Consider the following 19,887-nt stretch of genomic DNA (forward strand, 5'->3'; position numbering starts at 1 on the left):
GTCCCGGCCCGCCGCCTCGGGGGGGCGCCCGGCCGGCGGCGGCCCTGAGGGGAGCGGGCGGGCGGCGGCGGCGCGACCCCGGCCCCTGCGCCCGCCGCCATCTTCCCGCGCAGCCCCGGCGCCGCCGCCATGGCCAGCGTCTCCTACCACATCTCCAGCCTGCTGGAGAAGATGACCTCCACGGACAAGGACTTCAGGTGCGGGACCCGCGGCCCCGGCACGGCACGGCACAGGGCGGGACGGGCCGTGCGGGCGGCAGCCGCCCGGGGACGGCGCCTTGGGGCCCGGGGGGCTGCACGGGCGGGGGGTTCCCACTACGGGGGTGTCCCTTCGCACTGGGGGGTCCCTTCTCACGGGATCTCCCTTGCACCGGGGACCCTCTGCGCCAGGAGCGGGCACGGTGGCCCCGACCCCGGCGGGTGGGGTCCGGCGGCAGGTGCGCAGGGTGTTCGTGTACCGGGGCAGGAATCGGGTTTGGCGACAGTATTTCAAGCCAGCCGCGATGTTCTGGCTGAGGGGGGTGTGTAGAGAAACCAGCAACGTTCCCTCCCGTGCCTGAACTGCTGCATAATGGCAGCGAAGGGGCAGGCAAAGGGGAAGGGGAATAAAAGTCTTTAACAGGTGAACTTGAAATTCTCATTTGTTTTGCAAATGAAGAACATCGTAGCAAAAATGCTGAAATACTTCTCAGTTTGTTTTTCCGCTAGAAGGTTAGATGGTCAGTGCAGTAACAGGGCTAAAAGACACCCGTCTGAGCAGCCATGCCACCCGGGTGATGGACGCTGCAGATATTGGCTGTGCTTAGATTGCTTTAAGAACTATTTCTGTGCAGTGGGAAAATATGCCTCCCTAAGAGGACTGAGGTTGTTTTATTCACTTCGTTTATGTCAGCAGAAAAAATAGACATATTTTTAGGGCTGGGGCCGGTGGCTTGATGTTTAAGGCGCTCTATAAGAAATTGTTAGAACTAACACGTATTAAAGATTTCAACTACGAGCATGTTGTTCTCTCAGTGTCAGCCTGGAAGGTAACGTTCATGCCAGACTTGATATTTTGAGATCTTTTAGAAGAGAGGGGCCAGTAATATCCTAAAAGTAGGTTGGTTTTTGCAGAGGCTGCTGATACTTTTCTGATGGTAAAACAGATACTTTTTAAAGAGGTCAGTGACGGAGTAGTTGCGCAAACAGTTTGTTCAAAGAATTTACAGTTAATGCTCCCAACAAGATGTGCCCAACACAGGGCATGTGTCCCATTACAGAGATGTTCCAGGACCGTTTCCTCCCAGCGCACAAACGTGAGCCCGTTGTCTGTTTTCGGTTCCACACAACCAGTTGTAGGACCAGGTTTCACGTGCTTCCCTCTCCTAAGTGGATCCGTGTGCCAGGTGCCGAGGTCCCGTGGGCAGGACAGCAGCAGGTAGCGAGTCGAAAGCTGGATGTGTTGCCATGGGAGACTCTGCTCAGCCTGTGGCCCTAATTGGTCATGCTTGTTCTACGCAGACATTGAACTGCAAGTGCAGCTCAATAGTTCTTGCAGAATCAAGAATAGATTGCATACTGTTAACATTACAGGTCAGAGTCCCTCTATTTTTCTCACTTTGGCTTTCTGGCTATCTAACACAGCAGTCCCTTGTTCCAGGTGTATCTAGTTGCTACTAGAGCAGGCTTGCAGACTGGAGACACAAATATTGCCCTGGTACGTGAGGGCTCTTACGTGCTGAATGAGTTACATCAGAGCCTAATTTAAAATGGAGGTGTCATTTGGTAAATCAGAGGGAAGAGCTTCTCCGTGGTTCCTTTTAGATGTTCATCCCTGTGCTGGGGCTAACATTAGAAAAGAATGAGTACGTGAAAACCACACTTATATTTCTCAGAACCTCAGACTTCTATACTAGCAACTTTTACATTTCCTGCTCCCAGGAAAATAGATACTTTCCAGAACTTCTCAATATCCATTTTGACATAGTCCCTCTTAGAAAATTATATGGGCTAACAGTCAGCTGGGAGTTTGTTTTTCTTTCTAAGCTGGGATGATAAATACTTGCTTGGTTTTGCTCATGGGAGAAAAAAAGTACAGCGGATAAGGATTGAAGAGCAGACAAGTGCTTCTTAATAAAGGGATAGCAGAGAATCAGAAGTAGAACTGGGGTGGCCAAGGTGACACATATCCTGCAAAAAAGTAGCTTTTGTAGAGGTGTTTTCAGCAATGGAAGCTGCGGCACAGGTGCAGTATCTGTGATGTGTTTTGTACCCAAGTGATAAAAAAGCCTTGCACGCCGTTGACAGCATCACATCCATCACAGCAACGCCTCGGGGTAGCAACATGTTTAGTATCTTTTCTCTAGAACAGAAAAAAAAAAAACAAACCCAAAACTCTGAGAGGGAGTTAAGCAAGGAAAGAGGCTGAGTGTGTGGATGACACTGTTTGGATTAGTAAAGGCTCCCAGGAGCAGAGGGATATAAACAGACTCTGGCTGGGCTGAACAATAGCAACCTAAATATAGCTTGGGGAGCTTCGAAGGTGTGGTTTGTGTGGAGTCATGACTTTATTTTTCATTTTTTGGCTTGATAGCTCGATCCCCTTCTCCATGTGTGGGGTCATACTATCGTGGTAAATAAGCCAGGAAGAACACAGCCAGGTGTGTTCTGAGATCCCAGGCTGGTTTTCCTACGCCTGTCAATGGGTGGGAAAAAAGCACCAGGATTTTGCTAGCGTAGTTAACCGTCTTGATGTAGTCACTGAGAAAAAATACACAAGCTGGGTGTCAATTAGTTTTAGTTTACCCCATCCCTGTTATGTATTTTAAGGAGAGCAGAGAACATATATTTCTCATTTTCACAGATTCCTTACCTAAAGCCTTTTCACCAGCTGCCTCTACCTGAGTTTTCCACTTGTAAGACAGCAATAATTCTTTGTACCTTATTTTTCAGGACAGTGTAAAGGGTTGTAAGTTACTCTCTGTTTTCATACAAGCACTAATTGCCAAGTTTAGTTGTCCAAAGTGATGCAAAGGAAATGCATTTGTGTCTGTATGTCAGCCAGTCCACTTTTGCTGTCTGTTCTTTCAGGTTTATGGCCACCAACGACCTGATGATGGAACTGCAGAAAGATTCGATAAAACTAGATGAAGACAGCGAGAAAAAAGTTGTGAAAATGCTTTTGAAATTGCTGGAGGACAAAAATGGGGAAGTACAGAACCTCGCTGTCAAGTGGTAAGAGCCTCGGCAGTAGTGACTGTGTTCCTTGGCCATAATAAAGCTGTCACAGGCTGCAGAGAGCGCGTTAGAGTGGAGCTTGGCCCTGCAGCGTTGGCACCTTACTCAGACCTCCCTCTGTAGGGGCTTTCCCTCTCATGCTGGGCACAGCAGTTTCTTTCTCGGGTGATATTCAGAGAGGGTGAGCATACAGATGTCTTTGTAGAGGCAGCAGGTGATTTTGGAAGTAGTTCAGTATTTGTATTATGAATCTTGCCGTATTAAAAGCAGCATGCCTAAGATTTTATTTCTTCAGAAAGAAGCCCAGTTTAAAATTTTGGTCATCAAGATCCTCTCCTTCCTCAGGCTTTGAAATCCAGTGCTGAGTTTCCCAGTTGTGCTGCCTTTGATAGAGATGGTACTAAACATGTATAGCCCTGCAGAAATGGCGCTTGGATTTTGGGTCCAAATCCTGCTGTTCAAGGGCATTTTCGTTAAAGTTTATAATGCACTTGTTTTTTTTTCCCTGCTGTGACTCCGGGTGTAGCCTGTGCTATTGCTTTGCCTTTGACCATTTCAGTATTTTTTTAAATCCAAATGAAAAAGGCAGAAGGTTCCTTTGTTACTGAATCATCTGATGAAGTGACCCTGCTGCTGACATGTTCTTTCCTGTCTCTTTCCCCCAGCATGTCTAAATGGGAGTGTTCATTCTAGAAATGAAATTGAATGGGTCAGTTCACGCACAGGGCTCCAGAAAGGTGGGCCATTTAAAGACAACTTTGGGTTCCTGTATTTTTCCTACTGTGGATCTTATTCACATTCCCTTCTTTTTAACCCTATATTGCTTCTGTCCCTGTACTTCCCCTGTGAAAATCTGGCCCTTTCTTTTTGATTCCCACTGTCCTGACTTTTTCTGGCCCTATTCCTGTCTCTGCCTTCTTTGGGTTTGTTTAGTCTGGTTTTTAAAGCAAAATGGTTGGGCACTGAACAGAGTACAGATTTCTTGGCCTGTGTATCTGTGGTTGCATTAGCAATAAGTCCATACTCATCACAATCTCTTAATTCATCCAGAATGGGATGATGAAAAGGCCTCAAAATGGAACCGGTAATATTTCCTTTTTATACTTAACCAAGCACTTATAACAGTTAATGTCCAGTCAGTTATTCCCAGCCAGGTGGCGAGGGTCTCTAAGAAGCAGAAATGTGACGGTTTGAAGGACGCTGGCAGCTGGATTAGGCCCAGGTGTGGATCTGTGCAGCCCACATCAGGATTCAGGAGTAAGTTAGGAAAGTACCAAGAGGCCTTGCAGTTAATTTTATCATCTAAAGCGATGATCTTATTTCTTCAGAGGAATGCTGAAATCACACTTCATACCCAAAAAACTCACAAATTTGAAATCCATATAAAAACTTGCCCTGTTTCTGGTTCTGGGATTTTTTTTTTCAGTTTAGATGAGCTCCTTAGCTTCTCTGTGCCTCAGTGTCCCTGCCTGTAAAATAGGAACAACCATCAGTTCTTCTCTGCATGTTGAGGTGTAAGATTCAACGCTACTTGGACTTGCACAAAGTCTTAGTATTTCTTTTCTAATTCTTGTATTTCAGAGTAGCTACTCAGACTCTAAACAGCTATTATTGTCCCGATTGCTGAATTTAGGAGCAGTCTTACACAGAACAGGCTGCGTGCGTGTTTGCTTTGTGCGCTCTGGGAAACACTGCATACTGTGTTTGTTAAGGTGCCGTCAGGGCTAGCTGTGGTGTGCCAGCAGGGAGACAGCTGCCTGTGCATAGGTGTTCCACACAGTTTGTGTTACTGGAGCTGTGCCAAAAGGAAGAGGGGAAAAGAAGACAGAAAATGCATTTTTGTACAAGGATTTTACAAGATGTGTCCAGCAATAAACATAGTAGAGTGCTAGCACCATGTCTTCTCAAACAAGCTCTTAAGAAAGTGTAAATCATCAAGGCCAATGTTTTGACAGTCCTCTTCAGCTCCCACTGAAGTCAGGAACTTTTACCACTGACTGTCGGGAGCAGAACCTCTCCTGTGTATAAGCTTCAGTGAAAGAAGGGTGTGTTGAAAGCCCTACATGTCTGTCTGTCTCTTTTTGTACTCTGTAGGCAACTGGTGGCCTTTCCTTTTGAGCTGTACGGACACGTAGCATTGCTGACAGTCCCCGGGGATCAGTGGCTGTGCCCTGCTATTATGCAGCATACAGAGCCGAAACCTCTGGTCCCTCTTGTCTGTATAACACGTAAAAAAAAAGAAAAAACAAAACTCCAAAGAGGCAGATTAGACCTTCCCTTCACTCTATTTTCTATTTTCACTTGGCTATGTGAAGGGGAAGAGAGGGGAAAAAAAGAACTGTGAAACCTTCAGGAACTGGTTGTTTAAATACATTAGTGCTCTGGAACAGCAGCATGATGGTACTTTTAAAACTCTAGAACCCTGTTGAGAAAAATGGTTGTGCTGCACATGAATCACAGGGAGCTGTTCAATTCTCATGTGTTTTTTGAACCCAAAGGAAAAGGTCTGTGTTATTCAGTTCAAATCATTCAGTTTCAACTAGTCCCCAAAAGAAAGGGAGCAAGGAAGCAGTGACTAACATTTTGTACCTGGCACAGAAACTGGAGCGCAGCCACATCACTGCTACAGCAAGTAGCTGCTTCTCTGCCACCTGGTATCAACTTATGGGAAATAGAAAAATACCTGTAGCATCTCTCAGAACTCTCTAGCAACCAGATTTGCTGTCTGTGAAACAGCAACTTCTTAGTAAGGGGTACAGAATATTCATGGGAAACAAATCATTTTGAATTCACTAGCTTAATTCAAAGAGTTAAGTGCAGCCATTAGGGAAGCAGAGTCGTAACGTGACTTGCTGAAATACAGTTAGTGCTTTACATTTTAGCTAGTTGTCTTGTAAAGATGCAAAAACAAATAGTTGCAAACAAAGGCTGACAAACACTCTGTGCAGAATTTTGAAAACAAACTCACCAGCAGGAAACAGGTTATTAACAGGAAGTTTTTCTAATACTAATTAAAAAAAAGTGCAGTGGAAAGGGAGAGGTCTTCCCCCTGCTGTAATTCTGAGCCTTGGCTCAGGTAGTTTTCACACACACGCAGAGGGCAATAGGTGGCTAATTGTTTGTGAAAATCCATTTGGCATTTCCTCCTGACAGTCAGGTTTTGATGGTTGGTTTGGTTTTGTTTTTTTTCTAAAACGTGACTGTAGATGTTACCAGTACTCTGTGTAACGTTTGCTTTGGTTCAAATTCATTGTCTCATAGTTTCTGAGCTGCTCCTTCCAGTGAGATATTAACTGGCCTCATGTTTGCAGCAGTTGATGTGAAATGTCCTCCTACAAATCTGATCTAAAATTCACTGAAGTCTGATACAGAGTTAACTGAGGCAGCAATGCAGGGTCTGTAAACCTAGGGACACGACGTGCTGCAGGATATCAGTACTCGATACTGATGTTCTGGTAATATTTGCACTTGGGGCTGGGCTGCCTTTAAGGAGGAGTGAGCCTGATCATCCCTTTTGATGGTGGAAAGCATCCCGCTTCCTCTTCGCTCTGACTGGCTTCTCCTCCCGCAGTCTGGGCCCGCTGGTTGGCAAAGTGAAGGAGTACCAGGTGGAAACCATCGTGGATACGCTGTGTACAAACATGTTATCCGACAAGGAGCAGCTGCGGGATATCTCCAGCATTGGACTGAAAACAGTCATCTCCGAGCTGCCACCAGCTTCTGCAGGTAAAATGTCTGTCTCTGCCCAACCTCCTGTCCACAGCCTGGCTGGGCCGAGTCTTCCGACTGCCACAGCTGCCCTTGCTGCTTCTCCTGCATTTGGAGCTGTGTATCCCAAAAATGCAGTGGCTATTCAGGAGATACCTGAGGCTCCCAGAGATTTAGGTTTCCTCTGCAGCCATCTCATGTGTCTGTTGTTCCTTCATGGCGGGTGGCCGTGGCAGTGCTGCCAGGCTGCTGGATTTCAGGTTGAAAGGAGAACTAGAATTAGAATGCAAATGTTTGCTGAACTCCTCTCTCAATTTCTGCAAAGTGTTAAGCTCTTGTGAGCCATCCTTTCAGAATTCTTTGACATATATCACACGAACTGAAAATATTTTAGGGTAGCAACAGATAAGTCATCTCCTTAAGGGTTGGGATTGACACTGTGTGGGTAGAAGGCAGCAAAAGCAGCGTGAGTTTGCTGCAAAATAGAGAGGTTGGACATCTCCCCCTGTGCTTTCTTCACCCCAGGCCCCAGGCTGTGTGGTTGCTGTTGCTGTGGTGGTGTCTGGAGCAAAGGGAAGGTTTGAAATAAGACCCCAAGAAACTGCTTGTGCCTGAGGCAGGCTGCTTTCTTGGTGTGGTACCGCAGTTAATGATGCTCCAAGGATGTTCCACTTCTGCTTTATCTCTGTGGCATCACAGAGGCTGTTCAGAATGGCGTGGGAAGCGATTGTCCTTTCCTTTGAAAGTTTTGTGGTGTTTGAAGCTGCTTATGCTCTGTACTGAACCAACTGGGGGAAAAACCCACACCAAAAATCAGTGTTGGGACAGGCACACCCCAGCATGAAGACTAAACTTGTATCTAGACGTTGATCTGGACTGTAGGAATTGAGATTCTAGAATGTGGTTGTAATCTCAGCACATTCTTAAACCTGGGTTATATATTATTTTGCGACAGATTTATCTAGTTCTACCCTTAAATTTAACCATGGAGCTGAGAAACAGTTTCTGTCAAGACTGCTCTTCCTATGGAGAAACCTTGATGTGTTGAAACTGAACGTTTTCAAGTTAAAAACAGGGAAAAAACATGCCAGAACCTTCCCACCCCTCTCTGCTCCCTGCAGTGCATGGGCCAGGGAGCTGCCTGTGAGACAGCCAGGCCGTTTTAGGGTAAAAGACACTCTAGAAGAAGAGAAGCTTCTTCCAGATAGTTAATGCATCATATCACAGAGGGAGAGACCTCGCTGTGTGCAGTGTGTGCCCACCATCTCAAACAAAAGCTAGCTGACTGCTGTTCTGGTTAGGGCTCCCAGGGGTGATTTCTCTTTTTTTGATGTAGGAGGGATTAAATGGTTCTTAGCAGTAAAAAGACTTCTTTTTAACTGACAGCGGGGAAAAATCTCTCTCTTGCAGGCTCCACTATGACAGCAAACGTGTGCAAAAAGATCACAGCCCAGCTGACAGGAGCCATTGGCAAGCAGGAGGATGTGTCTGTGCAGCTGGAGGCTCTCGACATCCTGTCAGATATGCTGAGCAGGTACCAAAGGATTTCCTTCTGGCAGCCCTGTATGGCAGGGCCCTGCGTGTGTGTGTTTGCTTTTGATTTCTGTATTTCCCTAATCCTACTACGAGGACTTAAAAACAAAGGATTGGGGTTGGCTGCCAGTGGGGAATATCTTAGCAGAGCAGATTCCCCAGCAGAGATGAGAGGCGGCATGCTGAGCCCTTCTGTGCTTGGGAATAGCAGTACCGTTGGTGATGGATCCCACAGAGGCTCAGTTCAGACAAACACAGGGAGGGAGAGGGCAATGCAGGGAAGTTTATTTTAGCCCTGTGATCTGATCACACATGCATTTTTTTTCCCGGCTGCCTCTTGTTACGTAAGTCAGAGTGACAGTGTCATGTGTCAGCTGTATGCAGGGGATTATTGACAAACCCCCAGGTCATCCAGAAGGACACCGTCAAAATCAAACTCCTCCATGGTGGAAACAAATAACCTTTCTCTGTGTTATACAGAACAAGTCAGTGTTCAGACCAAAATGCCAAACCCACCCTTTTCCTCTCTCTTCCCACAACACGCATGAACTCTTCATAGCTGGAGGATTTTTACTCTTTTTGCTGGCAAGAGGGCTTTTTCTCTGAGGCTTTGACTTTCAACTTCTGTCTTTTGCTGTTGATTGCAGACTAGGGGGAACACTCTACTCTTTCCATTCCTCCATTCTGAACTGCCTCCTTCCCCAGCTGACAAGCCCCAGGCTGGCAGTACGTAAAAGGGCCATCATTGCCTTGGGCCATCTGGTCTTGACCTGCAGCGGAAACATCTTCTCAGAGCTCATGGAGCATCTGCTTGCCGAGCTGAAGAGGAATGAGTCTACCTCTACTACCAGGACGTACATTCAGTGTGTCGCTGGCATCAGCAGGCAGGCTGGACACCGCATAGGTAGGATGAGTCGTTTGAAATGACGCTAGGAATCGTGCATGCATTTGAGAGCAGCTCCTCTGAGTGGTAAATGAAGTGTGCTCACTCTGTTCCTAATGTGTTAGTGCTTTGTGGCCCCCTCTGTGGCCCTGCCCTGGCTCTCTGATCTCCACTTGGAAGGGAGGAGACACCAGAGTAACTCTGGCTGCCCTTCCGTGGTGATTTCATCTCAAGGTCTTGCAGCGTTTCCCTGGTCTGAATTAACACCTCTGTGAATTAGGTCAGTGGATTCACCCCATTTTAGAGGAGAGGAGAAATGGAGGGCAGTGTGTTGTATTACTTGTCTAAAAGATCTGCCAGAGCTGAGATTAGGTGCTAGAAGATTTCTAATCACAGCTCTTTCCGTGACTGCAATGCCAGCAAGGGGCTGAAGACAGGGAGCAGGGGTCATCTGCTTAAAGTCCCTGTGAGGCTGGACCCTGAGGTCCAGGGGAGGAGCGCTCTGCCAGGCCCACGAAGGAGGTGGCAGGTGGCTGAGCTGTTAGCTGCTCAGATGAGTGAAGGCTGGAAGATTTTTCACTGCTGCTTGCTTTATCTTTCCCAGGAGAGCATCTGGAGAAGATAATTCCTCTGATTGTTCAGTACTGTAACGTGGAAGATGACGAGCTGCGAGAGTACTGCTTTCAGGCCTTCGAGTCCTTTGTGAGAAGGTGTGTGCCCTCGAGGAGCAGCTGTGCACCATCCTGTGCATCGCTGTCCCCCTCCTGTAAATATCTGTACGTTCAACGTCCAGGGTTCGCTGCCTTCCTATGTGCACTCCTGTTGGGAAAGACAGTTCACAAGTGAAATCCTTTCTTTGCATGCAGAGTTGGGCTTCAGTTATGAGCTATTTTACCCCAACATGTGAGACCATGTTTCTGTACTGGTTTGGGGGGAGTAGGAGTTTTCCTTGTCCTTGGAGGACTCCTCAGCAAGAGGGAGCTGCCTCGCTCCTGGTGTGTGGAGGCAGTGGGAGGCAGGAAGGGGGCTCGGGCAGGAGAGCTGCTGAGCTGCAGCTGTCCTCTTGTTTGGTCAAACGCTTGCTGCTTGTCTTGGGAAAAGAGCCCTGCAGAGCTGCTGAGGTTTTCTCCCGTGAAGGGAAGGTTCAACCAGGTGGTGAAGGCAATATTTTCTTTTTTTCCTGACAGAAATCAGTGCATCCTCCCCAGGGGAATGTGGTTGTGCTTCATGCACCGCAGGAAGGAGTGGCTCTGGTTTAACTCATGTTAACAAAATGTTCATATAGTCTGTGAAGCATTTTGGGATCCTTTTGAGATTAATTATGTATTTAAAATTGCTTCGTTTTTAATTTATTAACTCTTAGGATTTGTATTTATTGTGATAGGTGCCCAAAGGAAATTGACCCTCACATCCCTAATGTGATGGGGTTGTGTTTGAAATACATCACCTTTGACCCAAACTACAACTATGATAATGAGGAGGAGGAAGAGGAAGAGATGATGGAAACTGAAAATGGGGAGGATGAAGAGCAAGGTGCCTGCTTGTGAGGATGACTGTGCTCAGCAGAACACTGGGTTAACATTTCTCCCCTTCCTGCTTTCTCACCCTCTGTGATGTTACTTTTCAGATCTGTTTCAAGACAGTCAGTTCTTTTACATGGGTTATTTTAATTTACCAATGGTAATAATATTACCAGTTACCAGTGATAAGAATAGTGCAAAGCTCCAGCAGGAATTCTGAGTTTTACTTTTTTCTGGCCAGGTCCTCGGATCTCTGCCTGCCGTAGGTGACAGTACATACACCCTGTTCCTGAGCACAGCAGCCAGCCAGAGCCCCTCTTTGCAGTCACCGTGAGGCTGCAGAGCCTGCACTTGTGCCCCTGTGCCCCCCTTTGCCAGGCTGGCTGCTTTTTTTTGCAGGAAGAGGTATATGCTTAACTGCTATTGTAAATGAAAGCCTGCAGTTTTGAAGTAACACTTCTGGGGCAACTTAACTCAGCATACAAACATAGTAGCCACACAATTACATTTTTACTATAAGCTAGCTGTATTTTACTACTTTATAGCAGAAGAGAGCAAAGCTACAGTCCTGAACACTTAAAAGTGCCACCGTTAAAAACATCTTGGTCCACCACTGAAAACATCTCAGTCATCAGTGAAAGCAATCTGATACTGTCTTTGAAATAGGCATTTAATTTGTTTTCTGAATCGTGTGTACTTTGAGGTGGATGTTGAGCCTTGGTCAGATAGAAGGGGTACCTTTAATGCCTGTTAGCTACAGACAGCACTTCATAATATCTCCGTAGTTGAATATAGTGTGGCAGCTAAGAGCAAAAGTTAGGACAAGTTCCCTGGAAGAGAGGCATTTTTGTTTACTTCCATACTAATTGGGGTAAGATCCTGGCCGGCTTCCTGGAGAATATATTAAATGTTCTGCCAATAACATAGTAAATTGTTATGCTGTTTTGTGCCACTCAGGAATTGCTAAGACAAATATTTACTTATTTCTGGCTTTAAGATCAGGGAACCTCATTCTCCCTTCCAAACAAAAGCCTTGATGCCTGAGCTGAAGCAGCCAGTAAGGGTAGTACCATTAAGGTTTTTTCTCCATCAGCTCTTGGAACAGAATAATCTGGCACAGGGCAGCCCTGGGTCATGTTGGCTGGTGATGAGGTCTGGAGGGACAGGCTGTTCTGCACAATTTCATGTTCCCAGATGCGTGTGAGTTACTGGCATCTGTTTGCCTGATCAGCTGGAGAGGGAAGCTCTGAGGATCAAGTGATCCTCTAGCTCTGGTTTTCTCATCACTGTGCACCTTGTCGTTTTTCCAGAAAGCGACGATGAGTACAGCGACGACGATGACATCAGCTGGAAGGTCCGCAGGTCTGCAGCGAAGTGCCTGGAGGCCATCGTCAGCAGCAGGCACGACCTCCTTCAGGACTTCTACAAAACTCTTTCCCCGGTCTTGATAAGCAGGTTCAAAGAGAGGGAGGAGAATGTCAAAGCTGACATCTTCAGCGCTTATATCTCCTTGCTGAAGCAAACGCTGCCCACGCAGAGCTGGCTGCATGCTTCAGATGCCTCTGGCAAAGACAACGTTCCCCTGACAATGCTTCAGAACCAGGTGCGTGGGGAGATGCTGGGCTGGAGTAAATCAGAAAGCAATGGAGAGAAGGAGGTACTGTGCCACCGATGAACATGGCTAGTAGTTAAGCTTGATAACATAGCGAGCTGAAGGAGCCCGTGGGCACGCAACCAGAGGGGACTGAATCCTGAGGGCTGGCTATTTGCTGTTTGTCCCCTGCCAGTCCCAGGGAGAGAGCGCTGGGGCAGCGCAGGAGCACTGAGGTGTAACCTGCATGGCCCCTCTGCTCGCCTCTGGCACGGGTCTGCAGGCTGTCTGTGAGAGGTGAGCCTTGGGGTGAGGTGTCAGCTGTTGCCTGACAGTTACTCCAGCTGCTGCTCAGGAAACCCATTGAACACCTCGTGGTGGAAGCGTAGCAGAGTGAGCCACTGGAGGCTCAGCACAGTTTGGCTCTGGTCAGTACGTGTACGAGAGCGTCCAGCTCTGTTCGCTATGGGAAAACAGCCAGTGGCCTCCCGGGTAGGGTGCTGTGGTGGTGCACAGGCTGCCCATCACTGCTGATCAAGCAAACGGTACTGGAAGCAATTTTTCTGATGTGCTGCTTTAATTCAGAAATATGCTGGAGTAGTTACAGTCAGAATGATTTGGCCACACATGCCGGTCAGGGCTCGGCCTAGCCCAGGCTCCCTGCTAACGCTGTGGTCCGTACATGCCATTTTAGAAAAAGAAACACTGGAAATAACCATGTTATAGAATAGCATGGCCACGAGAGCAGCTTCTTCTGGCTGATGCTACTATTGACTGGTGAGTCCTGGAAGCAAGAGGGTTAAAATACCTTTCAAAATGTAATTACGTCACTGATTAATCATCTTATATGTATGAGATAGTTATTTAAATAACTTGCACCTCAGCCCTGTTCCTTGCTGTCCCTGTTAGGTCTCTTGCTGTACTGCTGGCGCCTCTGGCTCAGCTCAGCAAGCTGCTTTGGCAGCGTAGCTCTGTGCCCTGGAAGCTGGCATGACACATGTGTTTCTGGTTTTCTTTTCCAAATTGCAGGTCCCCAACATTGTCAAGGCCTTGCACAAGCAGCTCAAAGAAAAGAGCATCAAATCACGGCAGGGTTGTTTCAGCCTCCTGACAGAACTGGCCAATGTTCTTCCCGGCTGCCTGGCAGATCACGTCCCCGCGCTAGTCCCTGGTAACTTGTCCGTGGTCTGGGGGTGAAGGAGCAGGGCTGGCTCAATCCTGACACGTGTGCTCCTTGCCTGCGTGTTCCAGTCTTATTCCTGTATATTATCTCTGCTCAGTATCAGGGCACACACATCAATTTCTGCTCCGTGCTGATGTGCTAGACAGCTCCCAGATCAATCCTGGCTTCTGTCTGCCACTGTCAAGTCCATTTCCACAGTCCCCTGAGGAGATGCTTTTAGGAGAGCCTGTTCCAGCCTCCTTTGAAACTAGCTGGAATTATGCTGTTAGCCCACTGAGATCAGTAACATGAGTGACATTTTCTTTTACAAAATGTAGTGGCATTTTAAAAAATATTTGTGTTGACTGATAATTTAATTTGCACCACCGCATTTTTCTCTGAGCTTTCGTCTCAGCCCAGGACGGCTTTTCGAATTAGCTTTCTAAAAAGTTTTTGTAGCCAGCCATCCAGGGCTGCTACAAAGACCAGTTATGTCTGAGTTGCCCCTTCCTGGACAGCAGAAGGACAGCAGGGAGAGTAGCTCTCTTTAATGGCATGTATCTTTGGGTGTGGAGAGGAAAGAAAGAAAACCGATGGTGTCCATTTTTTGAGGGGGAGTGGGTTTGATAAAAACCACTTGATGAAATCAGACAGCAGTCATTCTCGTCTCTTGTGCACAGGTATTGTCTTCTCCTTGGCCGATAAATCCAGCTCCTCCAACATGAGGATTGATACGCTGTCTTTCCTTCACGTTCTTCTTTGCAACCACCAGCCGGAGGTATTTCATCCTCATATCAAAAGCCTGCTGCCTCCTGTTGTGACCTGCATTGGAGACCCCTTTTATAAGATCACTTCAGAAGCTCTGCTGGTTACTCAACAACTTGTAAAAGTTATCAGGCCTTTGGGCAAATCTTGCACTTTTGATGCCAAGCCCTACGTGAAGGACCTCTTCCCTGGTACTCTGAAGCGACTGAAGGCAGCTGACATCGACCAGGAGGTGAAAGAGCGTGCAATCTCCTGCATGGGACAGATCATTTACAATCTGGGAGACTATTTAAGCACTGATCTCCAGCCAACCTTGAAGATATTTCTGGAGAGGCTCAAAAATGAAATCACTAGATTGACAACAGTCAAAGCGTTAACCTTAATTGCTAGTTCTCCACTTAAAATAGATTTGAGACCCATTCTAGGGGAAGGTTTCCCCATTCTAGCTTCCTTCTTGAGAAAGAATCAACGTGCCTTGAAACTGAGCACCCTGACTGCTCTGGACATCCTGGTGAAGAACTACAGCGACAGCCTCAAGCCTGCCATGATAGAGTCTGTGCTAACGGAGCTCCCCGCTTTAATTACCGAGAACGACATGCACGTTTCCCAGGTGGCTGTCACGTTCCTCACTACTTTGGCTAAGGCTTATCCATCCTGCATCTCTAAGATCAGCGGTTCAGTTCTTGCCGAGATCTTTCAGCTTGTCTACTCGCCTCTGCTCCAAGGAGGAGCGCTGAACGCCATCATAGACTTCTTCCAGGCGCTGGTTCTGACGAGGGCAGCCCCCGTGGGGTACTCGGCGCTGATGAAGCAGCTGACTGCGCCTATTTACTCCTCGGGTTCAGCCGGGGCGTCGGTGACCTTACACAAACAGGCGTACTACTCTGTCGCAAAGTGCGTGGCAGCCCTCTCCTCCGCCTGCCCGAAGGAAGCCCCTGCCACAGTGAACCAGTTTATCCAGGACGTAAAAAGCCCCAAGTCCAGCTGTGCTGTTAAAGTGCTGGCTTTCCTTTCGCTGGCGGAGATGGGGCGCACCACGAACCTCAGTGCTCAGAGGGAGCTCAAAACTGTCATCCTGGAAGCGTTCACCTCCCCCAGCGAAGAGGTGAAATCCGCCGCTTCCTACGCGCTGGGGAACGTCAGCGTTGGGAACCTCAAGGAGTATCTTCCCTTCATGCTGAGAGAGATCGGAAGCCAGCCCAAGAGGCAGTACCTGCTGCTGCACTCCCTGAAAGAAGTCATCAGCTCCTCCCCGGCCGACGGCCTCAAGCCTTACGTGGAGGATATTTGGGCTCTGCTGTTCAAGCACTGTGAGTGCGCAGAGGAGGGGACGCGCAACGTGGTGGCCGAATGCCTGGGGAAGCTGACGTTGGTGAACCCGTCTGAGCTGCTGCCCCGGCTGAAAAAACAGCTGTCATCAGGTAAGGGGAAGGGCAGTGGGGGAGTGGGAAGTGCCTTGGGAAGCACTGGAAAGTCCTCTTGTGAACTGCCCGTGTGTTCAACAGGGAGCAAAGCCTGTCTGCAAGAAGGAAACACAAGGGATCTCTGCAAGGGGGGATCGGAGGAGCACTGGGTTGCACGGGGGGCAGGAGGGTGTTAGGAGCAGGGACTGCACATGGAGATTATGCTGGGGCAGGATTTAAACAAGGAGGCTGTTAAAGCAAATCCTCTTGTTCTCTTATCTCTTCAATGCATGTGCAATGTGACCCAGGGCAGAATATGCACTACAGAGTTACAGCAGTGGTTTTGTCTCTTGATCTTTCACTGTTTTTTCTTTCCATCTTCACCGCAGGCTCCCCACACGCCCGGAGCACGGTGGTGACTGCAGTCAAATTCACGATCGCAGACCAGCCTCAGCCTGTTGATGCTCTCCTGAAAGGCTGCATAGGTAGGCCAGTACACACAGCGGGGAGAGCTGGGAACGTGAGATGTTAGGTGCCATTAGCGCCTTGGGGATTTTTCACACCTCTGTGAACCTCATCTGATCCAGTTAGTTTTTATCTGTGTTCCTCTGCTTTTGGGATTAAAGAGCAACACTGTCATGTGCGTCCTCGTTAAGTGCTCTGATACCTTGCTTTTGGGCATGTTCCATCTGTGACAGAGTTTTTTAGGGAGTGTAAGTTCCTTCTGCATTTAAACTTAGGATTCAACATCTCTCGACAAGGATATTGTAAAATATAACCTACGTTAGAAGGGTCTTATGTCTAGGGAGTCGACATCTCACATCTGGTGTATAAAACCGGGCCTTATGTTTCAGAGAAGTCTGAGCAGATGAGATCTGAGCCAGAAAAAAAAAACAAAAAACAACTTCCTTGAATACCAAAGCTTCTGATTTGACTTTAGGATGAGGTAGCTGGAATCATGCGGTCTGTTTTCATGCCCAAACGCAGGAAAGTCATGTTTCTTTTATTTACTACATCCCAAATGAAGGGAGGGAAAGCGTCCCGAATGTCTCTGTTAGACTGTGCCCCTAGAGTTATTTTGCCACAGATGCTTTCATAACCAGGCTCCTTGGAACACACTGCAATATACTTTTAAAATACTTTTAAAACACTTCAGCAGGACTGACTGGTGTGTTCTTATCCCACAGGTGACTTCTTAAAAACTCTTCAGGATCCAGACCTGAACGTTCGGCGTGTGGCTTTAGCCATGTTTAATTCTGCTGCTCACAACAAACCTTCTTTAATCCGAGATTTACTAAATGCAGTTCTCCCCAGCCTGTATAACGAAACGAAGGTCAGAAGGGAGCTCATCCGGGAGGTATGTCCTGAGGTTGGCTGGGGTGCAGTGCGGCAGTGACTGCACGTGAGGCTGAGGTGAAGCGTTCACTCTGCTGTTAGCTGACAGCTGTGGTTTTTTCCTTGTTTAAGGTAGAAATGGGGCCATTCAAGCACACAGTGGATGACGGCCTTGACGTGAGGAAAGCTGCTTTTGAATGCATGTATACGCTGCTGGAGAGCTGCCTTGACCGGCTGGATATCTACGAGTACCTGAACCACGTGGAGGATGGGCTGAAGGATCACTACGACATCCGGGTAGATGCTGTGCTTTAGCTGGAGGGTGTTAGCAGTTCCCTGGGAGCCTGGGCTTGAACTGAGCTGATGCACCACCGCAGCACAGGGTGCCCGTGCCGTGTCCAGCGCTAGTTTGACTGTGATGGCCTTGGAAACGCAAGCCTGGTGTAGCTGGTTTTATAGGAAATTTACCAAAGTCTAAAATATCTGTGAATTGTCACTTGCTCAGTGTGGCCAGTGATGATAATATATTAAAAAAAAAAGGCATTGTCATTGTTGGTGGCCTCACAGCTTAATAGGAAGCGCTACATCCTTTTTATACTGTTATTTGATGTGCCCCTTAGCCGTGGGCCCCGCCTTGGCACGGTCCCTGTGCTGCCGGTTCCCTGGCAGGCTGTCAGCCCTGGCACACACCGAGAGCAGGGCACCCTGGCACCGCAGCCCCGCGGGGCAGCTCCTCTGCGGTGGTGGCTGACAGCTGCCTTCCAACTACGGCCAAAGCCCCCACCAGAACCCCTTGCACGAGTGCAGAGGAGCTCACCCTGGCGTGGGTGCAGCATGGCACCCCGGGGAGAACAACCCCCCGGGCTTTGGTGGGGAGGATCCACCCCCTCAGGTGGGGAGCGGAGGGGGCCGTGAAGCGACGCCTGTTTTATCTTTCCTCCTTTTCTAGATGCTGACTTTCATCATGTTGGCCCGGCTCTCCACGCTCTGTCCCAGCGCCGTGCTGCAGCGGCTCGAGCGACTGATCGAGCCGCTCCGGGCAACCTGCTCCACCAAGGTACAGTGAGGCAGCGTGACACCTGGGGGGGTTCTGCCACAAAGCCACCTCTGCTGCTCACCGTCTCTGTCGCAGCTTCGGAGCAGCCCGTTCCCCACACTCCTCCTGTTAGAAAACAATCCGCTTGTCTCTGTCCCTGCTGGTGTGTCTGTCTGTGCCTCTGCTGTCTTTTTTAAGTGCCAACTAAAAACGGTGCTTTGGATTTGTAGGTAAAAGCTGGTTCTGTGAAGCAGGAGTTTGAGAAGCAGGACGAGCTGAAGCGCTCTGCCATGAGAGCAGTAGCTGCTCTGCTGACCATCCCTGAAGTGGAGAAAAGCCCGGTGATGGCTGACTTTTCATCTCAGATCAGATCCAATCCTGAAATGGCGTCACTTTTTGAGAGCATTCAGAAAGATTCTGCTTCCCTGCCCACCTCAGAGTCCATGGACATGAGCTAAGACCTGCCCGTTTACACCACCACCTTCCTGCCCTCGCAGTGCGTTAACTGGAGATGCCCCAGACGGGCCAAGGAAGAGCATCACCGAGCTGGACTCCGCTGCAGCAGCCACTTGCTGGGCACCACCAGCAGAACCCGGCTGGTTCCAGCTGCACTCGCCAGCACCAGACACCTCGCTGAGTCGTACCCAGATGTGTGAGACAAGGGAAACGTGTCCTTACGTAGGGGAGGGGTTGGAAGACGAGCGGTCTAATTTTTCAGCAAGTTTTTACGGGGTGTATAATCTAAAGTGAGCGTGGTTCCACGAAAAATGGAAACTACTTCCTGAAATATTTCCTTACTGCAGTACAAAGAGAGATAGTTTAAAACTTTTTAACCACTGCACATGCACTTTCTACCCCAAGCTGCCTGAAGAATGTATTTATATAGTTTCACTAAATGACACGACTGAAAACTACAAGTTGGGTCTTTAATTGGTGATGAGCTTTGTAACCATAGCCCGTTTCAGACTTGCCTTAGCCGGGCTGCAGGAGCTGCAGCGGGTGCTTCCTTGCTCAGACCCCCCCGGGGCTCAATTCGTGGAACAGGCACCGGTATTCAGGGTTTCTGGGATGTTGGGGCAGTACAAAGCTTTCTTGCTCGACTTCTGTTTTTATGGTTTTGACTGCAAAATACCTCAACCAGCTGTCTTCCACCAGAGGCGATTACTTGATTGTGTTACAGTAACACCCCTCACGCTGAGCTTTTCCTTGCGTTAAATGCTGGCTGATCTTCCCCTTGGAGCAGCTCGGTGTTGCTGTTGAGTGACCAGCCACGAAGGCAGCGATCTGCGCTGGCCTCTGGTCACTGAACAGCCACAGAGGCTCGCAGGAAGGCTGGGGTTGGAAGTCAGAGAGGTGAAAGTCACTGGCCAGAGGTGCAGGCGCATGAGCAGCCCCCGCTAACCCTTCGGTCACTGAAAACTTCCTGTACAGCAGCTGCTGCGTTCAAGCCCTGCTTTGCATAGGGGAAAAAGAGCCTTAGAAGACAGAGAGGATGTAACAGTGAATGAGAGAACAAGGCCACCGAGCCGTAATAAGCTTTTGTTTCTCCCTTTTTTGGCAGAGTGGTTGATGTGGAAAATATTTATAGTGTCGTGTGACAGAACACCCCTTCTGTTTGAGTGGTATAGAAAATAAAGATGTACTTGTGAAGCTGTGCACACTCCTGAATTCATGAGCTACCACAGCTGCCCCACCTGCACGCAGGCGCCAGGCCAAAGCCTTCCCCTTGGGCCATT

At 48.4% G+C, this 19,887-nt stretch overlaps 1 protein-coding gene across 1 annotated transcript; it reads left to right on the forward strand.

The window, feature by feature from the left end:
* The first annotated feature begins 41 nt into the window (after positions 1–41).
* Positions 42–19,801, forward strand: LOC137668294 (cullin-associated NEDD8-dissociated protein 1-like). Its single transcript, XM_068409718.1, has 15 exons — positions 42–197; positions 3,069–3,212; positions 6,787–6,941; positions 8,334–8,457; positions 9,104–9,360; positions 9,944–10,049; positions 10,724–10,872; positions 12,170–12,462; positions 13,480–13,621; positions 14,293–15,798; positions 16,170–16,265; positions 16,968–17,137; positions 17,248–17,412; positions 18,065–18,172; positions 18,382–19,801. The coding sequence occupies exons 1-15, from the start codon at positions 130–132 to the stop codon at positions 18,607–18,609; spliced, it is 3,711 nt and encodes a 1,236-aa protein (XP_068265819.1). The 5' UTR covers positions 42–129; the 3' UTR covers positions 18,610–19,801.
* The last annotated feature ends 86 nt before the right edge of the window (positions 19,802–19,887 follow it).

The sequence above is a fragment of the Nyctibius grandis genome, chromosome 10 (assembly GCF_013368605.1).
Source record: "Nyctibius grandis isolate bNycGra1 chromosome 10, bNycGra1.pri, whole genome shotgun sequence".
NCBI lineage: Eukaryota > Metazoa > Chordata > Aves > Nyctibiiformes > Nyctibiidae > Nyctibius > Nyctibius grandis.

What these genes read in the sequence shown, in the direction of transcription:
- LOC137668294 (XM_068409718.1), top strand. Translation starts at nt 130, where the DNA reads ATGGCCAGCGTCTCCTACCACATCTCCAGCCTGCTGGAGAAGATGACC. An exon ending in GCTGCCACCAGCTTCTGCAG is followed by an intron (nt 6,942 to 8,333) that starts GTAAAATGTCTG and finishes TCTCTCTTGCAG; the next exon opens with GCTCCACTATGACAGCAAAC. An exon ending in TGACAATGCTTCAGAACCAG is followed by an intron (nt 12,463 to 13,479) that starts GTGCGTGGGGAG and finishes TCCAAATTGCAG; the next exon opens with GTCCCCAACATTGTCAAGGC.